The sequence below is a fragment of the Choloepus didactylus genome, chromosome 10, assembly GCF_015220235.1.
Source record: "Choloepus didactylus isolate mChoDid1 chromosome 10, mChoDid1.pri, whole genome shotgun sequence".
NCBI classification, from domain to species: Eukaryota; Metazoa; Chordata; class Mammalia; order Pilosa; family Megalonychidae; genus Choloepus; species Choloepus didactylus.
The window spans coordinates 95,264,253-95,281,781 of record NC_051316.1 but is presented as its reverse complement, the minus strand read 5'-3'; the positions used below and the strand labels follow the sequence as shown (position 1 = coordinate 95,281,781).

The following is a 17,529-nucleotide window of genomic DNA, read 5'->3' as shown; positions in this document are numbered from 1 at the left end:
AAGGATCGCTGGCAGCCAGCCCCAGAATGCCACAGTCTTCTGGGAGAAAGCATCACCTTGATGACCTCTTCATTTTGAATTTCTCCTAGCTTCAGAACTGGGAGCCAATAAATTCCCATTGTGTAAGTTAACCCGTTGCATGGTATTTGCTTTAGCAGCCAGGAAACTATAACCCCATCCTATTTAAAATATCTTTGTCAATTTGATAAAGGAAAGGTAGCATCATATTGTTATTTGAATTTAATAATTCCCCAAGTCAAACATACTTTTCATGTTCATTGGCTATTTGTATTGCTTCTATGAATTGCTAGTTGTTGGCCTTAGCCCATTTTTTGACTGGAGTGTTTGTCTTTTTCCTTTTGCCTTCTAAGAGCTATTTACAAATACTTTCTCATATACGGTTTGGTAAGCAGATTTTTCCCCCACTTAACGTATCATGGACATAAGTCTCTCTCTCTCTCTCTCGCTCTATGTATCTGTATGTATTTCATCCTTTTCTAAGAACTGAATACTATTCCATTGTAGAGACATACCATTATTTATTTAACTACGAATACACTTTTGATAGGAGCCAGATTTCCTTTTGATAGATACTTGGGTTGTTTGCAGGGTTTTTTTTTGTTACAAACAATAGCAATGAATGTTCTTTTACATATGCCTTGTACCCTTGTCTGATTATGTCCTCTAATGATTTCTTAAAGAGGAATTTCTAGGTAAATTTTTGAATTTTGAGCTATCAGTTGCCACCTTTCCTCCAGAAGAACTGTACACATTTGTACTCCTAAAGACATTGTTTGGGAATTCATTTTCAAGATTGACCTTGTGTCTGTTATATACTGCGTGCTGCACATAGTTTTTGCTGTCTTGTCAGTGCCTTTTGATTTTTGTCTTCCCCCAACCCTTGATTACAAATATATTTTCACAGATTTTTATCTAGAATTTTTTTAGACTTATCTCTGGTATTTAAATCCTTAATTCACTTACAGTTTATTCATGTGTGTGAGCTTGTATCTAAATACTTTTTTCCAAATGGATTGTGAGCTGTCCCAATGCCATTTATGGATGAACCCATCTTTCCTACTAATTTGAAATTTCACTTTTGTCATTCCAATTTCCAATATATTGATGGGTCTGTCTTTAAATTCTGTGGTTTCATCAAGCTGTCCGTTCCTTTATCAGCACCATACTGTTTTAATTACTGTAACTTTGTAGTACATTTTAATATCAAGCAGGTCAAGCCACGTCTTTCTTGGATCTTTCTCAAAAATATTTTGGCTATTCTTAATCATTTATTTCTCTAGATCAACTTTATAATACCAACTTTCTAACATTTCGGGGGTTTCCAAAACTTCAATTGGGGTTTTAATCGGAATTCTGTTAAATTTATAGAATAACTTGCGGAGACTGACATACAGTATCAAGGCTTCCCATCCATAGTCATGCTATGTCTCTTCATTTATTATAGTTTTCTTTTATGTGCTTTACTGAGGCTTTATAGTTTTCCTCATAGTTTTTGCACAAATCTTGTTAGTGTTTTCCTATGTCTCCTATAGTTTTTTTTTTTTTTTTGCCATTCAGAAGGTAATATTTTTTCCATTGATTTCTTTGAGTATCATAATGACTCATGGTTACTGTTAAAGGGTGTGAAGTAGCACACCTATGATGAACTGAGACCCCCTTGTACAACTGACTGAACCAGAAGTCAGCATCTGGATTCATAGGTGGGGTGGATTCATAGGTGGGGTGGTGACCCACAGTGTGAACTGGTGTGGAAAAGAATAAGCCATGCTGGGCCAGTCATGCTTGTGCAGAGTGAATCGGGGGCAGTGGGGACTGAGGCCAAAAGATTGTGCTGCCGAGAGAAGCTAGGGAGGCTTTGCAGGATTGTAGATAAGACCATATGTTCTAGAGCCAGACTTCCTGGCTCTGCTGCTTATGCAGTGCGACCTTGGGCAAGTTAACGAACCTCTTTGTTCATCAGTTTCCTCATCTGTAAAATCAGATGATAATTGTACCTAACTTTTAGGGTTGTTGTGTTAAATGAAAGACTTATACTAATGACTTAATGAGAATAAAATGCTTAGAGCCATACCTGGCACATAGAATGTACTCAGTAAAACATTATTATTATTATTACCATTTGTAAGTTGAAATTATTGGGGAGCAGAAACTATGAGCATGAAAAGCTTACAAGCAGAGAGTGGGCAGGGGGTGAGGGGTGGTAAGCTGGTTAACTGAGAGTGGAGAATGGAATGGACTAAACAGGAGAGTTGTCTTTGATGATGGTGGAGCATCCCTCCCATTGAGGTCCTGAGAGGTAAGGTTGTCCCCAAATTAACCAAACGTGTTTTCTGTTTCTGAGACCTGGTTGCTTGGATTTTCTTGATTTCTGTATGCATGCATCCTTATAACACTACCTCCTCCACCCTTCTCCCAATTACGTGGGTCATCTTGATGACATCTGTGTCTTGCAAGCAAAAGAACTTAATTAAGACATTGACCCTGCCTGAATGTATTGGGTCTTTAAAAACCATTAGGGCTATTATCTTAGACTTAAAGCTCATAAAATAAGTAAGTCATTTCAGCATTAAAATTAGTTTTACTGTTTTCTTTCATATATATGTCATCAAAGCAAACCTCTCAAAATCTTTATATTTCCAAAAGTGTTCTCCAGTGTTTTCTTTTCTGCATGATTCTGTGCTGAATTGATGCTGGATGCTCCAACCTTCCTTTCACTGTGGTGATACCTGATGGATTTATAAAGTAACTCTTAGTGATTCTTTCTGGTTGGGTAGAATCTTTCTGACATATTTCAGAAGGCCTTCATGTGGCTTGTCAACTGTCCCGGAAGGCATTTTCCAAAGACAGGGCCCACAGGTGTCCTGGTTTTGACTGTCCTTTCTTGGACCATATGGGTTGACTTTGCTTCTTCTGTGAGTTGAGGTGTCCTGGTAGAGGAGGCAGAGGAGTGCACAGATCTGGGTTTGAGACCCAGCCTTTTCCCTTACTCACTGAGTGACTCAGAGTAAGTTTACTTTAAGTTCTCCAAGCTTCATTTTCTCATCTGTAAACTGGGCAGAAAACAGTACCTGTGTCATTGGATTGTCAGGAAGATACAATGAGAAAATGTGTGTAACTTGCTTAGACCATGCCTGGTAATTACTCAGCAAAAATCACTGTCCCAACTACCTGTCCCTTAAGCCAGGGAGATTTCTTACATTGAACCTAAGGGAATCCTTTACAGCAGGCAAGCCAGTCCCACTTCCCAGTGGGCTGTTCAGCGCTTCGTGAATACTCATTTTGATTTGTCATTGCTGTATATTTACAGTGGTCCGAGATCCAGAATGTGGCCTCTGAACTAAAACCAGAGAAGAAAATCAGAGGCCAGGGCTGTGTGAGACAGGCGCTGAGACTAGTTCCTGATCAGGAAACTTTACTGGAAGTTTTGTACAAGTCCTGTCACTGATTCTGCAGGATTGGGGCGGGGGGGTGGGGGTTACTACTCAAAAAGACGTGTTGGTGCTGTAGTTCCTCCTCCTGGCATCTATCCGAAGTTAACTCTTGGATAGACTTTAGGCAGTGGGGAAGGCTAGAATCAGTTGCAAGAGCATCTCTGGACATTGTCATACCCTTGGGGACCACTAACTGGATAATTAGGGAGGTGATCACATTGCCCCTCTAGGAACATCCCTTATGGTGGTGATAGTGGTGGCTTATGTAAAAAGAATAATAAATCCCTGTATTGGCTTCCACAAGACATTTCCCCAGATATATAGATATATATAGATATATATATATATATATATACACTTTTTAAAATTAAAATTCACTTTATATTTTAACAATGATACATGTACAGTTAAAAAGTCAGATAGGGAGATGCTTCAGGGCTCCATCTCCACCCAACCAAGAAGTTTTGAATAACCAACAAGAACTGGCAGAAACATCTTTCTCAAAGCTCCAGAAAACAGTTAAAGAATTGCAGTAACAGAGCAAGCACAGAATCAAGAAAAAGGCCATTTAAAAGCAGTAGAATCTCGGTGTCCTGGCTGCCCCCCTGTCCCCTGCCCCAAACTAGCCCAGTGTGGAGCCAGCCCCCACTATCAGTGCAGATCCCTAGTCCTGCTTCTGAAGGGACAGGGGGCATGTATGTCTGGCCCAATCTGTCTGGTGGTGGCCGGCGGGACTTGCTGTTCCAGAATTTGCCCTGAGTGTAGAAGGCGGCTCACAGAGCTCTCCTCCAGAAAGGTGTGGAAAAGCAGTCAAGTGGTTGCCTGCAGCAAGATATTGCTGGCTGTAGGACATACAGTGCAGTGCCAGAGACCATGAGAAAACTGTTTCCTAGGAAAGAGGGGACATTCGTATCCATGTAAATGGAGAAAATCCTAAGGCCACACACACACCCAAGACAAGGCACATGCTCAGAAAGGATCAGGATGGCACCTACGCTTTGGCCTGGAGCTGTTCTCTAAACTCACTTTGTCAACCCTGAAGGAGAGCACTCAAACAAGTTAATCTGAAAAGACTGGAAAAGGTGTTTTTCATTTTTGCTTTTTTTGTTGTTGTTGTTAGCTCCTGGCATTCAAGGAGAACTCTGTCATAACACTAGCTGGATACAAGCTTAAGGAACAGATGACTCAGAGTCTAAAAGACACCTCAGTATCTCAATTCCTGTGACAGCACACTAAAATATCAAAATATCTGGGTTTCGACAAAAGATTACAAAACATACAAAGAAACAGAAAGTGATGGCTTAGGCAAAGGAGAAGATTAGAGCATTAGAAACCATCGATGAGGAGGATAAGACCTGGGACATTCCAGGTGAAGATTTTTTGAAATTGTTCCTAAATATGCTCGAAGAGCTAAATGAAAACATGGACAAATAACTAAAGGAAATCAGGAAAATGATAGATGAAACACAGGGAATATCAGTAGAGGGATAGAAGTTATAAAAAGGAAACAAACAGAGCTGAAGACTACAGTAACAGAAATTTGAAGTTCCCTAGAGGGGTTCAATAGCAGATTGGGACTGGCAGAAAAAGAATCAGCGAACTTGAACATAAGGCAATTGAAATCATCATCCAAAGTGAGGATCAGAAAGAGGGAGATTGAAGAAAAGTGAGCAGAGCCTGAGGACTTGTGGGACACCATCAAGCACACCATTATATGCTTTTCAGGAGTCCCAGACAGAGAGGAAATTGAGAAAGTGGCAGAGAGAATATTCACAGAAACAATGGCCAAAAACTTCCCAAATTTAATGAAAGACATGAATATATATATCTAAGATATATATCAGTCAACTCCGGACAGAATGAACCCAAATAGACTCATACCATACTATGTTATCATCAAACTGTCAAATGCTAAAGATTAAGGAGAGAATTCTGAAAGCTGCAAGAGAGAAGAAATGTGTCACATACAAGGGAGCCTCAATAAGATTCAATGCTGAGTTTTCATCAGAAACCGTGGAGGCAAGAAGGCAGTGGAAAAACATATTCAAAGTGCTGAAAGCAAAAAAATTGTCAGCCAAGAATTCTATATCCTGCAAAACTATCATTCAAAAATGAGGGAGGAATTAAGACATTCCAAGATAAACAAAAGCTGAGACCGACCCTATAAGACATGCTAAAGGGAGTTCTGCAGGTTGAAAGGAAAGGACACTAGACAGTTGACTGAAGGAAGCCACTTGAAGAAATACAAATCTCTGGTAAAGATTTGTATTTTAGGTTTGTAACTACTTTTTTTTACTTCGTACAGGATCTAAAAGGCAAATGCATAAAATGTAATGATAAATCAATGGATTTGGACTCATAATGTATAAATAAGTTAATCTGTGACAAGAACTACATAATGGGATGGAGGAGTATAGGAACATAGTTTATGTATGCTATTGAAGTTAAGTTGGTAACAAGATGGATGAGATTGTTATAGATTTAGGATGTTAAACTTAATCCTCATGGTAATCACAGAGAAAATAACAGAGAATATGCCAGCTCATAGAGACAGAAAGTAGAGTACAGGTTACCAGGAGTAGGAGGCAGGGGCAATGGGGAGTTAATGTAAAATGAGTATAAGGTTTCTAATTGGGGTGAAGGGAAAGTTCCAGTAATGGATGGTGGTAAGGGTATTGCAACATTGTGAATGTGATTAATCCCACTGAATGGTATGCATGGGAAGGGTTGGGTTGGGAAGATTTATGTTGTATGTGTTTCCACAATTTTTTAAAAAAAGAATGAGAAACTAAAGCAATAATGACAATTAAATGTAGTGCATGATACTGCATGGGATCTAAGAATTGAGGAGAAAAGGCTCAAAAGGTTATTATTGGGATGCCAAAAAAAAATGGCAATATAGACTGTAAGCTTTATATCTATTTTAAATTTCTTGAATTTGGTAAGTATACTTAAGGTGATTCCATAGTTGAATATCCTTATTTGTAGGAAAAGTGCATAGAAGTCTCCCGTGTTCAAGAAGCATGACATGTGCTTCCTGCTCTCAAATGTTCAGAAGGTAGGAAGGGAAGGAAGGAGGGAGGGAGGAGGAATGGCAAAGGTGGATAATGTTAAAATTGGTGGAGCTGGGTATCTGGAGTATGCTGGAGTTCCCCGTATTTCAAAATAAGTTTTTAAATAATCAAATAATACTAAAAGGTTTAAAAGAAAATATAGCCGCCCCCTGCCCCATCTCTCCACTTTACCTTTTCTACTCTCCAAAGGCAGTTACTTTCTATTCGTCTAGATTTTTTTTTCTTTCTTGCACTTTATCTCCGTATTTCTAAATGATTTCTTATATTGCTTATTTCCTGATTTATCTATCCTAGACATTTAGTTCTCTTGTAATCTCCCTCCATAAGGCAGTATTACAATTTTTGGTAAATTAGTGGTCAGTGTATAAATATTACAACAATGCAAACATTGGATACTGCTAAGTCAAGTAGTGTTAGGAGTACACTTCCTTGCTTGAACAACATTTTATTTTTCTTAGAATTAGTAATTGACTTGTTTCTTTCATTTGCTTAGTTGTCTAGGTGCCTATTGGTTTTTATATTAATTTTTAAATTTTTAAATTAATGATTTAGTTTTTAAAACAGCTTTATGCCAGTTGTTCATATTTTTCAGAATGCTCCAACACAACACCTGCCTATCCATATTTCTTCCAAATGCTTAAATAGTTTCAAGAATTCTTAATTCCATATTCCCTCTCTTCCCTGCAGAGTACCCACCACAGGCTTCTCTTCTTTTCTTCCAGTTAGGGCTGGGCACACGCTGTTGTTTCTTCGCTGTGTGATGTGGAATCCCCTGTTTCCTGGGGTTCATGATCACTTTTTTGTTAGTTTACTCCCCAGTTTGGCTAATGCATCCTTCAATAGGTTCCCAAGAAAGGGCCCACTGTAGTAAGTCTTTGTAAGTTTGAAAGGTGTTTATTCTACCCTCACATTTAATTGATAATTGGTTTAGGTATAGCATTCTGGAGTTCCTTAGAATTTTGAAGACATTGTTCTCTTGTCTTTTAATTCCCAGTGTTGCTATTGAGAAGTCCAGTCATTCTGATTCCCATTCCTTTGTATGTGACCTGTCACTGCTCGCTGGACATTTTTGAGGTTAGTCTCTTTATCTGAAATTTGGTAGGATTCTGCTGTTTCGCTATGGGATAGGTCTTTTTCATTCACTTGCTAGAACACCCAGGGCCTCTTTAATATGGAGGCTCATCCTCTTCTCCATTTTTTATTTCTCTTTCTGAAATGTTTATTAGTTGGATGATGTATCTCCTTCTGGTATTGATCCCTCAGTTTTCTTAGTTTTTCTTTCCTATGGTTTATCTCTTTTTCTTTGTATTTTACTTTCTGGGAAGTTTCTTCAATTTATCTTCTAGCACTTTTTTTTGAACTTTTAATTTTAGCTATGACTTTAAATTCCAAGCTTTTTATATTGTTCTCTAATTGTTCATTTTTTTGTTTTTAAATTTTTGTAGCAGTCTGTTCTTACTTGGTAGATGCAACTTCTTCTCTCATCTCTCTGTGGATATTAATTATAGGATTGGTTGTTTGTTCCTTAGCATTCTTTGCTTCTCATAATAATTGTGCTACCTTCAAGTTCCCTTTCTTCTATTGTGGACCGTGTCCTTCATGTTTGAGACTTTTCTGTCACTGTCTGGTTATCCTTTGTTGTCTGTTTATTTTTATGAGTGAGGCATTGGCTCATAGAGTTGAAGCTCTGTAGGTACAGGTGGGACCTGTTGGCTGGTGGGCTACACAGCAGCATGGTGGAACTAGCTTTTGTAATAGGAGACCTCCCCCCAAGATTTGTGTGTGTTTGTCTATTCTGACACTGATTAGTTTCTCCAGAGAAGAATCGTTCCATATCCAGCATTTAGGGGAAAGGTCTGGCCACCTGGTGGGGCAGAAGCAGGAAAGAAGAAGCAGCTGGGTGGCAGTGGTCTGGAGGGGTCCTTCCATTCAGTGTGCACAGTTAATCCCCTTGTTTGCAGTCTGGAGTCTTACCTCCCCCCACCACCTGGTGTGTTCTAGAGTCCTGAGCCTCACTGGTTCGGTTCCTGCATAAAACACATCTGAAATGGGGATGGGGATCTGGGAGACTAACCACTTTGTTTGTGCACCTTGTTCTAATCCACCTGTTTTCAGACTTAGACTGCCCTTCCCCAACCCTGCTGCAGTGATATCTGGCTCTGGACCCTGAGGCTCTGAGGGGTGAGGCCACATTGCTCAGCCTTGTTATCTTCCTCAGGACCTTAGATTTCAACCACCTTTGCTCTGCTAAATCAGTTACCATCCTTCCTGCATCTTCCTCATCTCCAGACATTTGTTGGCCTCTCTCTTGTGTTATATTCCTCTCTTTCTCTTTATTTCCGTGCATTCCGTTTCTCTGCTTGATTGTCACTTTAGAAGAATATTAGCAGGGAATAGAGGTAAACCTGTGGTTCAGTCTGCCACATTGATGTGAAATCCCCAGCACTCACTCGAAGGCTGAGAACCGGAGCTGCTTCCTCGTTATATGGCCCACCTACTCCTTCACAGCGGTGGCTCCTACACTCAGGGAAGGAACACTAGGAAGAGAGGGAATGGAATTTGTGAGTGGGGCCCTGAAACTGACTCCAGAGGCCCTGTAGGCAGCAGAAGCATTGGCCATACCCTAATCATTTTAGGAACAAGGCAGGGTACAAACAAGATACTCGTTTCAACAATGAGGCAGTTTATTCTTTTGGTTACATGACACCGCAGAGTGGTAATTTTGAAGAGAATCCACTCAGCTTGATTAAGTCCTGCAAATTTCATTTTAAAAAATTCTTATTACCTTACTTGGATAGCTAGCAGGGTATGTGATTTTTCACACTTTTCTGCTTATTAATTCATTCATTCATTTCTTCAAGTTTTGATTGAACACATATATATCAAGCACTGCTTAATGCAGGGGATAAAATGGTGATCAGAACAGGCATGTCCTTGTTCTTATGAAATTTATAGTCCAGTAGATAGAAGGGGGCATGGCACACATTAATCACACAAGTATATAATTTGCATAAATAGGGAGAAAAGGGAGACTAGATTTAGTCCCAGAGATCTGGGGTGGAATCCCAAGATCCCAAAGGACTGTAGGGTGGAGCTAAGCCTTGATATGATGACTTTTTAAATCCTGATGTAGCATGACATCACTTTAAATATTTGGTTCTGGTATCAGACCAGATGTCCTCATTTTTAGTTTAGAAATGTTAGCACTGTCATTTGGAGAGTGCTCCTGACAACCACTGAAGCAGGTCCTTTACTTGTATCATTTTTAACCTCGCTGGTGACCTTAAGAGGGAGGTGGCAGTGTATCCATTTCACAGATGAGGAAGGGACTTGCTTAAGCCACTGGGTATCCGGCTCAGGTTTGCCTCTGACTTTCATGTTGCCTGTGCTGTACACAGAGCCTTTCTTCCTTCATCTCCCCCCCACCCCACCCACCTAGACTTTCCCATCCGGGGACTCTGAGGCTGGCTGCTGAGTTTGCATCATCAGAATTTAGACAGGGAACTTCTGCAGAGGTGCTTCTGGGAGGCTGTAGGCACTCAGAGGTTAGAATCCAACTCAAGTCAGTTGTGGTTTCCTCACTTTGCACTGTGAATGTACAGCTACATGCTTCAAATATAATGTATCCTTTAGACATGTAGCTCATCTGATTTGGAATGGGAAGAATTTAGTTTATTAAGCACCTTTCTATGACTAAATTGGAAAGAAGGTTATGGGTACATCTTACAGCTGTGGCTGAGGCAAGGCAGGGAGAGTCTAGCCTGTGTAATTCAAAGGGCTGATTCCCCAGTGCTTTCTAATGGGCCTTCTCACTCCAACAGGGTGGAAGGGCTCTGTCCCAGTTCATGGCGTTGGTCGCTACCTGTGCACGTCCAGCCTTGCTATCTCAGGCTCAGGGCCTCTGCTTTCTGCCCGGTGCTGCCTTCCTCAGGCCTTCCAGGACCTCTCTCTGTTTCTCCCTCCTTGCTGCCCTCTGGACAGAAGGTGTAATAGAAGCAACTGGGGTTGGAGGGCAGGCTCCATCATGGTGCCATCACACATGTTCACTTCACTGCAGACGAACTGTGGCCTCAGGGCAAAGCTGGGCCTTTGGTTGTCTGTTTTTAATGCTTCTCATGACGAGGGTGGGAGGACTGGAACTGCCATGCAGGGAGAGGTGGGCTCTCTAAGGGCGTGCTTTTTCCCTTTGCATTCCTCTGTTACCCCTTTTATCCTATTGAGGTGACTTTTCATTCAGAAAAAATGAAATTTTTAGCAGTGGGGTAGGTGAAAGGAATCTTCATTTTAAAAGCCTGGAAACAGCAGCTTTGATTTAGAATGCATATCAGTCCTGGAATTTGCAAATATGGAGAGTCCCCCCTGGGCTCCCTTCCTTTTCCAGGTGAAAGCTAAAAACAGGGCTCTGTCTTCTAAGGCTGAACAGTTCAGTGTTCTGCAGACTGTCTCCATTTTTAAAAGTTTGTCAGAAATTATGCATTTATTATAGAGAAACTGTAAGGTTCTCTTGCTATACTTCTTTATTCCTACAGCATCTTTTATTTTTACCATTATAATGGTTCTGAAATTGGAATGTATCTTAAAATAGATGTGTATATTTTTGATAGAGTACTGTTTCTTTCTTTCTTTTTTTTTTTTTTTCTGAAAATGACCGCATCTCAGAAGTGAGGAAATACACTAAAAAGTGCAGTTTGGGAGACAAAAATCTTTTGAAACATGGAATCCATAGGAGAACAAACACAAGGGATCCTTGGTGATGGAGAAGTTGGGACTATTGCCTTAAATCTCATATTTTCTAAGAGCCTTTATGCATAACTATTATGGGAGAAAAAAGCTGACATGGGGTTCCAGCCATGTTTACTTCTGTGGGCATGACATACTTGGAGCAAATAATTCCTAAAGTTATTCCCATTCCATTCCTCCTTCAGCTTTCAGGTCAAATATATTTGCATATTTAGCATAAGAATCTTTCTTCTCCCTTAGTTGTACTTGCTAATTTATAAGTGTTCTGTTTGAAAAAAGGCTTTTTTCTTTTGCCAGTTGGCCTTTCTGCTTTTCTGAAGCAGCCTCAGATAGCGAGGCTGTGGTGGGCCCTGGGAATGCGCTGATGGAGCGTGTGCACAACCTGCTGTGGTCCTGCAGCCCCCAAACGCTCTGCCCAGTGAGTGTGCCGGCAAGAGGCTGTTGGCACAAGGCTCTGTGTAGAGTGTCTTGGTATGTAGACTGCGTGTTCCCAAATCAAGGTGGTTTTTGTGTAAAGAATGGAGGTGCTTTCTGCAGTTGGTCAGAATGGTTGGGAGCTTGTCAGATCAAGGACTGGGTCACAAAGTCTAACCCTCAAAAGGGCGGCTGAGAAGAAGTCAGACCACGTATCGCCTGAGGATCGCCTGGAGAATTCATCTCAAGCTATGCTGCCCCTCAGTCTCCCCGGATGCCTCCCCCACCCTGTGGTTCCGGCCACTGCCTGGAAGGTTGATTGATAACTATAAGCGATGCCAATGCTAGATACTATTGTCATATTAGGTTGCTGAGCAATAGAGCAAACCAAGCCCTGGCAATCTTTTAATAGAACAGTCTTGAAAGAAATAGGTAGAATTCCAGCCTCTTCTAGACTTTTCCTCCGCTTACACAATGTCGTAAACTTTCCCACAAAGCATTGACCTTTATGCCAATATCCCCCTCAACCCCTTGATCTAAACAGTGTGCAGGCCCTTTAAGACTCCTATCAAGGCTGGCTTCATCCTTGAACATTTCCTAGAGGAAAATTTCTACAGCTGTATTTGAGAAAATGGCTTCTTTATGAGACTATAAACAAGGAAGTGAGTCTTTTCTATTTTTCTCTCATGGAACAGTTTCTGACCTTGAGTACCACTTTCAGAGCTTGTACCAGGAAGACACAGTCTGGAGTGAGTCTTCCTGATGTGTCTCCCCCTCCCCCTAGAATCCCATTGACTGAGGGGCCCAGGCTGGCCCCAGGGTCCTAGAACAGGAGGCCACGTCAGTCTCACCATAGGCAGTGCCCCTCTCAGGTGGCGTTTCATACCCCATTGGACTTTCTTCTGCACCCTGTACCATCCCCTGAGTAAGTGGTAATGAGCAACTTAATGTGCTGACTTATCCTGTCCCTTCTTGGTCCATTACAACAAAAGTTGCTCTTCTCTCATTAGAACTCTTTTTGTCAGGGTGTCTTTAATCAATGCCTTCCCTAGGGACAGTATTTTTAGAAGTTGTATTTTTCACACTCTCCCTTTTTCCCTTTCGGAAATTCTCTTCCCTGTGCCTAGTGAAATGAACTAATGAGATGCCATGAGAGTTCGGGCCAGTGTTAATTGGAGTAGGTAGGAAAGAAGCCGCTCACAGACGCCTTCAGTTCCATCTTTCCTTACCTGCGATCCTTTTCTCTGTCTCTTTGGTGTAGGTTGCACAGACAGCAGATGGTGTGGATGCTGACCTCTGGAAAGACGGCTTATTTAAATCCAAGGTTACCAGATATCTGTGTTTCACGAGATCATTTTCCAAAGAAAATGTAAGTGTCGTAGTAGCTTCTGTCTGCTGAGTGAGCACCAGTAATTTACAGTCCTGTTTAAAATTTTCTCATTTTTTTGTTGTGCTTTATTTTCATTGCCATATTAATTTATCTGTGGTTTTAGTGAACTAGGTGGAATCAGCAGCTAGTGCTGTTTTTCACTTATTAACAGTATTATTAACCACGTACCCAAGTGTACAGTGAATTCCATTAAAATGTGTTCGCAGAAGGAAACCAGGAAATTTCTCTCAGAGATCTCATTGCCTACCTTTCCTCCAAGCAAAGAATCACAGGGTAGTATGGATGTGAGAATTTTCCAGCGGGGCTGGGTCTAAAACTGGCCGACAAATGAGGTGTAGTTAAAAGGAGGACCTGTGTGATCAATTCTGCCCAAAGATGTGGCCTTGTTTCCAAAATGACTTTTTCTTTCTCCCTGAGTCTCTGTATGACCTAGGACAGTTCATTATTTTTGCAGGTAGGTATGTATGTGTGCAGATTTCATTTAGTGTGGTCCTTTTTTTTTTTTTTTTTTTTTAACACATGGGCATATAAATTAGGAAATTTTAAAGTTAAATAGTAAGGCTTTTTCCAGTAAGGTGTTTTACTTCATGGCTTAAAAAAAGGAAGTAATTTTAGTGAGTATCTACTCTAGGTGAGGTTTCTCCTAGGTACTCTACAAGTATACCTTATTCAATCCTCAGTCACCTGTGTATCTTCTCCTTTCCATAAATGAGGAGCCTGAGTGTAGAGAGTTTAAGTGCGTGTCCAAGGTCACCTATCTTCCATGTCCCCAGTCAGGGAGCAGTCAGATTTTCATTTGCAAGGTAACATTTTATTTTTGGCTTAGTCTCTTTTTAGTGCAAATGTTTCTTTCTTGAAATAATATCAACTCATTTTTATGAATTTTCTTACAGCGCTAATATATGATTCATGGTTTAAAAAAAAACACAAAAACTTCAAACATTCTCATTCAGAAGAGTGCAAGAGAAAACTAACAGTCTTTCTCTACAGGCTCATTGTCCCATCACCCTATTACTGTGCTTGTGTGTCCCCTCAGTGTTTTCTGAGTGTGAACAGTCACACAGTTCCGCAGTTCTCTGGCTTGTACTCTTTTCTTGTTGGTCGTTCCTGTTTGTTGATGATGCTGTGTCACAGGAATCATTCCCAGCATATTCAGGACTGAGAGAAAAATCATTGCTATAATTGTTTTTTCTACTTCCAAGAACAATACATGCTTGTTTTAAAGTACAGAGTGCATTTTAAAAACCACGAAATGACCACTGAACTGGCAAATGGGTGCTTGCACCATAGACTTGTTATGAGTCTGAGCAGCTCCCTTGGGCTCGTCCTGCCTGAGGAGACACCAGGGAGCAGGTCTGAAGGTGGGGATGTCTTTCCAGACTCCGGACTCATGAAAATAGGGATCCCCCCATTACCCCATCCTTCTCTCCTAATCCCACATCCGCACACACAGTGCACTCTTAGCCCCTGTGTCCCTAGAATCTATTAAACTCCATTTTGAGACTGTTTATATGTTTAGCTTTTGTATACTCGATTTTGTCGGCTTCCACTTTCTACAGGAGGTCCGTGCATTCATTGCTGCTCAGGACTGTAAGGACAAACTCCTGAGGATTTGAACCAAACCATATTCACACTGTCTCTCCACTCAGTGGTTTCATGGAGTTCATCACCCACCTCTGCTTAGCCTTCATCATTCTTGACTGACGAGGCTTCATGTAAAAATATGGCTCGGGGTGCAGCTACAGTCTCTTTGATCGTTTTGTACCTTTGTTTTTATTGAATTTTCCCCTAAGGGCCGTAGGGTATCAGTAATCTCGGCCAGAAGAGGCCCTGCATCCCCTGGAGTGTGGACGGTGGCAAGTCTAAAAATGACAAAGGGAAGTCACTGGGATTTGTTAATCTTAATGTCATGGACACCCAAATATATCATATTATAGAAAATATGTTGTAGAAAATACATTGATCTAGTCAACATTCGTTGAACATTAAGCAGATACTTTGTGTATCTTACTCCATGAGGGCTGGGCATGGCAGGGGTGGGACATGACAAAGGAATGTAAGAAGATGAGAACAAGGCCACGGGAGAAATCTCTGTTTCTCTTTTATAGCATAGTAGGCAATAGGTACATTTGTTTTCAGAAAAAGAATGAATGGGTATTATAGTGGGATTCAAACAGATCCAGTTCACAGGGGTGACAGGGGCCCATTTGCCAGCCCAGGAGTGGAGTAGGAACCAGTTATATTGTAATCTGGTACAGTCAGCCTGCCTTGGTCCTGCAATCTGAACCAATATTTTGCATAGCATAATTTTTTATAACAGTAAAGGAAGGATGTGGGATCTCAAGACTGGACAGACTCTTAATTAGGTGACTTGAGACTCCCAATGTAGGAGTTTGGGGAGACTCCTTTGGAACCTAAATTCTTTTCTCCCAATAATGCTATTAATACAGAAACCTGGCTTTGGAGTGACATTGCTTCCTTGGGAAGGATCGAGATTAATTGCACTTTTCATGCCCTGTACTTTCTGCATTACCTGTAATAATAATATACATAGATTAGGTAGGGAGGATATTAAACAGAAGGATTTATGAACATTTGAATATTAAGTTGGTTATCTGTGGCTACCTTAAATGCAAGGTTGTCAAAAATAATTACAGTATACTAGCAAATACTGGCTACCAGAGACAATATAAATACCCTGAGTCAGTGCATATTGGGCTTTTGGCATGAATCATTTGCTCAACAAGGATTGGGAATACGTTCTTCATATTTATGAGGAGGAAATGAAAAAGAGCATGGGGTGGGGGAGGGGTGAGGAGCAAACAAAATTAATGGTGTCGCAGACCTACTGTATTAAACCCAGCACAGCTGCGGCTTGGTGCAAGGAGGGACTACACTTGGACTGTGGGAAGCTTGGCAGTGTAGCTGCATGTTTTGTATGCATGGTAGGGTTTTTTGATGCTTCTCTTAATGGCTACATCACTGATATTCCAGTTTTATGATCAGGGACATTTGTAGAGAGTGTGGAGGGTGAGGTCGCTAAGTGGTTTGCAGTTGACTTCTGTAAAACCCATCTTGTCATATAGAAGACATTCGAGGAGGATATTGATGAATGCCCATCCATCTACAGGGCAAGAAAACATACCCAGGTGTTAATTTCTCAATTCAGAAAGCAGTGATGACATGGAAAACCAACTGCCATGAAAAAAATTATGATGTATTAGATCAGGCGATTCTAAAAGCAGCTGATGTTTGCTAGTTAGGTTAACAGTTCAAACCCTTCCTACATGTTCAGAGATTTATTCCACATTAGTGAGGCTTCCCCTTTCCACTTGCTGTACTGCACCACTGTACATTGCCTTCCTGAGGTCCAGCTACCTGAAATGTAGTATTAAATTGTTAGCAAATATGATTGTCCTGAAAGAAATGATTTTGTGATAATAATGCCATAAAAGCAGTGGTTGTAAGTTACACTTGCCGTTTCAACCTTCATTTGTGTACTTTTGGTTTATAATGGGCTTATTAAATAAGCTTTTAGTATTTTTATTTATAGAGTTTAGGTTTGCTGACTAAGCAAATCCGATTTGATTTCTGACTCTGAGTGACCTATTCAGATGAAAAATGCACAAAAAAAAATAATTTATTCAGCAAATAATTATTGAGCACCTACTGTGTACCAAGTGCTATGCTAAAGTTGGGTTTACAGTAGTAACAGAGAGCTTTGACCTTTGTGGGTCTTTAACTGTAGTAGGAAGACAGATGTTAAATAAGTATCTTCACCAATATGTTGCTATAAACTTATTTGTTTAGATGGGAAGAATTCCATGCTTACCTTTCAGAGATAGGCTTGGCTCTGTGCAGGATGGAGGGATGGGAGGGACTTGGCTCCCCCATGCAGAGAGATGGAGATGGAACCCTTCTTCTCCAAGCAAGACGGAAATAAAGCCCTGAGGATTTGGTGCCGAGATCAGAATGATGTGCTGGCCGATTTTTGCCCAGGAATATAGAGTGAATCAGCTGAGCGTGTGCTTCATGCTGGACTTCAGGGATGAGGACCTCCTGGAAAGTGGGCAAGCAAAGTGCATTGCTAGTATCCTAACTGGCTCTGACTAGAGAGAAGGGGAGCTAAGCCGCAAATTACACAAGATTTTAATGAAATCTCCAAGTTGTAGAGTAGGTGTCTATAGAGCTCATTTCCAACTTGAAATGCAGGCTGCATTCTCTTCCAATTAAAGAATATTGTGGTATGCTGAGAATATTTTTACACCGATTATGGAAACTGCACTAGAGACCCTAGATACTACCATTAGATAGAAAAATTAAAAGGCCTTTGTGCATGTCATTTTAGATGTATAATATTAAGGCATCAGGGCTTTCACTCCATATTAGTTTATGATTCTTGGGATTTTATAAAATGTATCTAGCAACCAAAATGTGTCTGTCAGTATGCCGACTAGCG

The 17,529-nt window shown here is 40.7% G+C and overlaps 1 protein-coding gene across 4 annotated transcripts in view; it reads left to right on the top strand.

Moving 5' to 3' along the window:
- MVB12B (multivesicular body subunit 12B) overlaps positions 1 to 17,529 on the top strand; it is a 226,106-nt gene that overhangs the window by 49,575 nt on the left and 159,002 nt on the right. For 3 of the 4 annotated variants that reach the window (XR_005219090.1, XM_037851011.1, XM_037851010.1), the window contains exon 3: positions 12,942 to 13,049. Coding sequence is in view for 3 of the 4 variants with exons in the window: in XM_037851011.1 (XP_037706939.1) it covers positions 12,942 to 13,049 (108 nt within the window). In the remaining variant the exon portion in view is untranslated. Of the gene's footprint in view, positions 1 to 7,520; positions 7,601 to 12,941; positions 13,050 to 17,529 lie in introns of all 4 variants that reach the window. The other variant, XM_037851012.1, reaches the window with a different exon arrangement.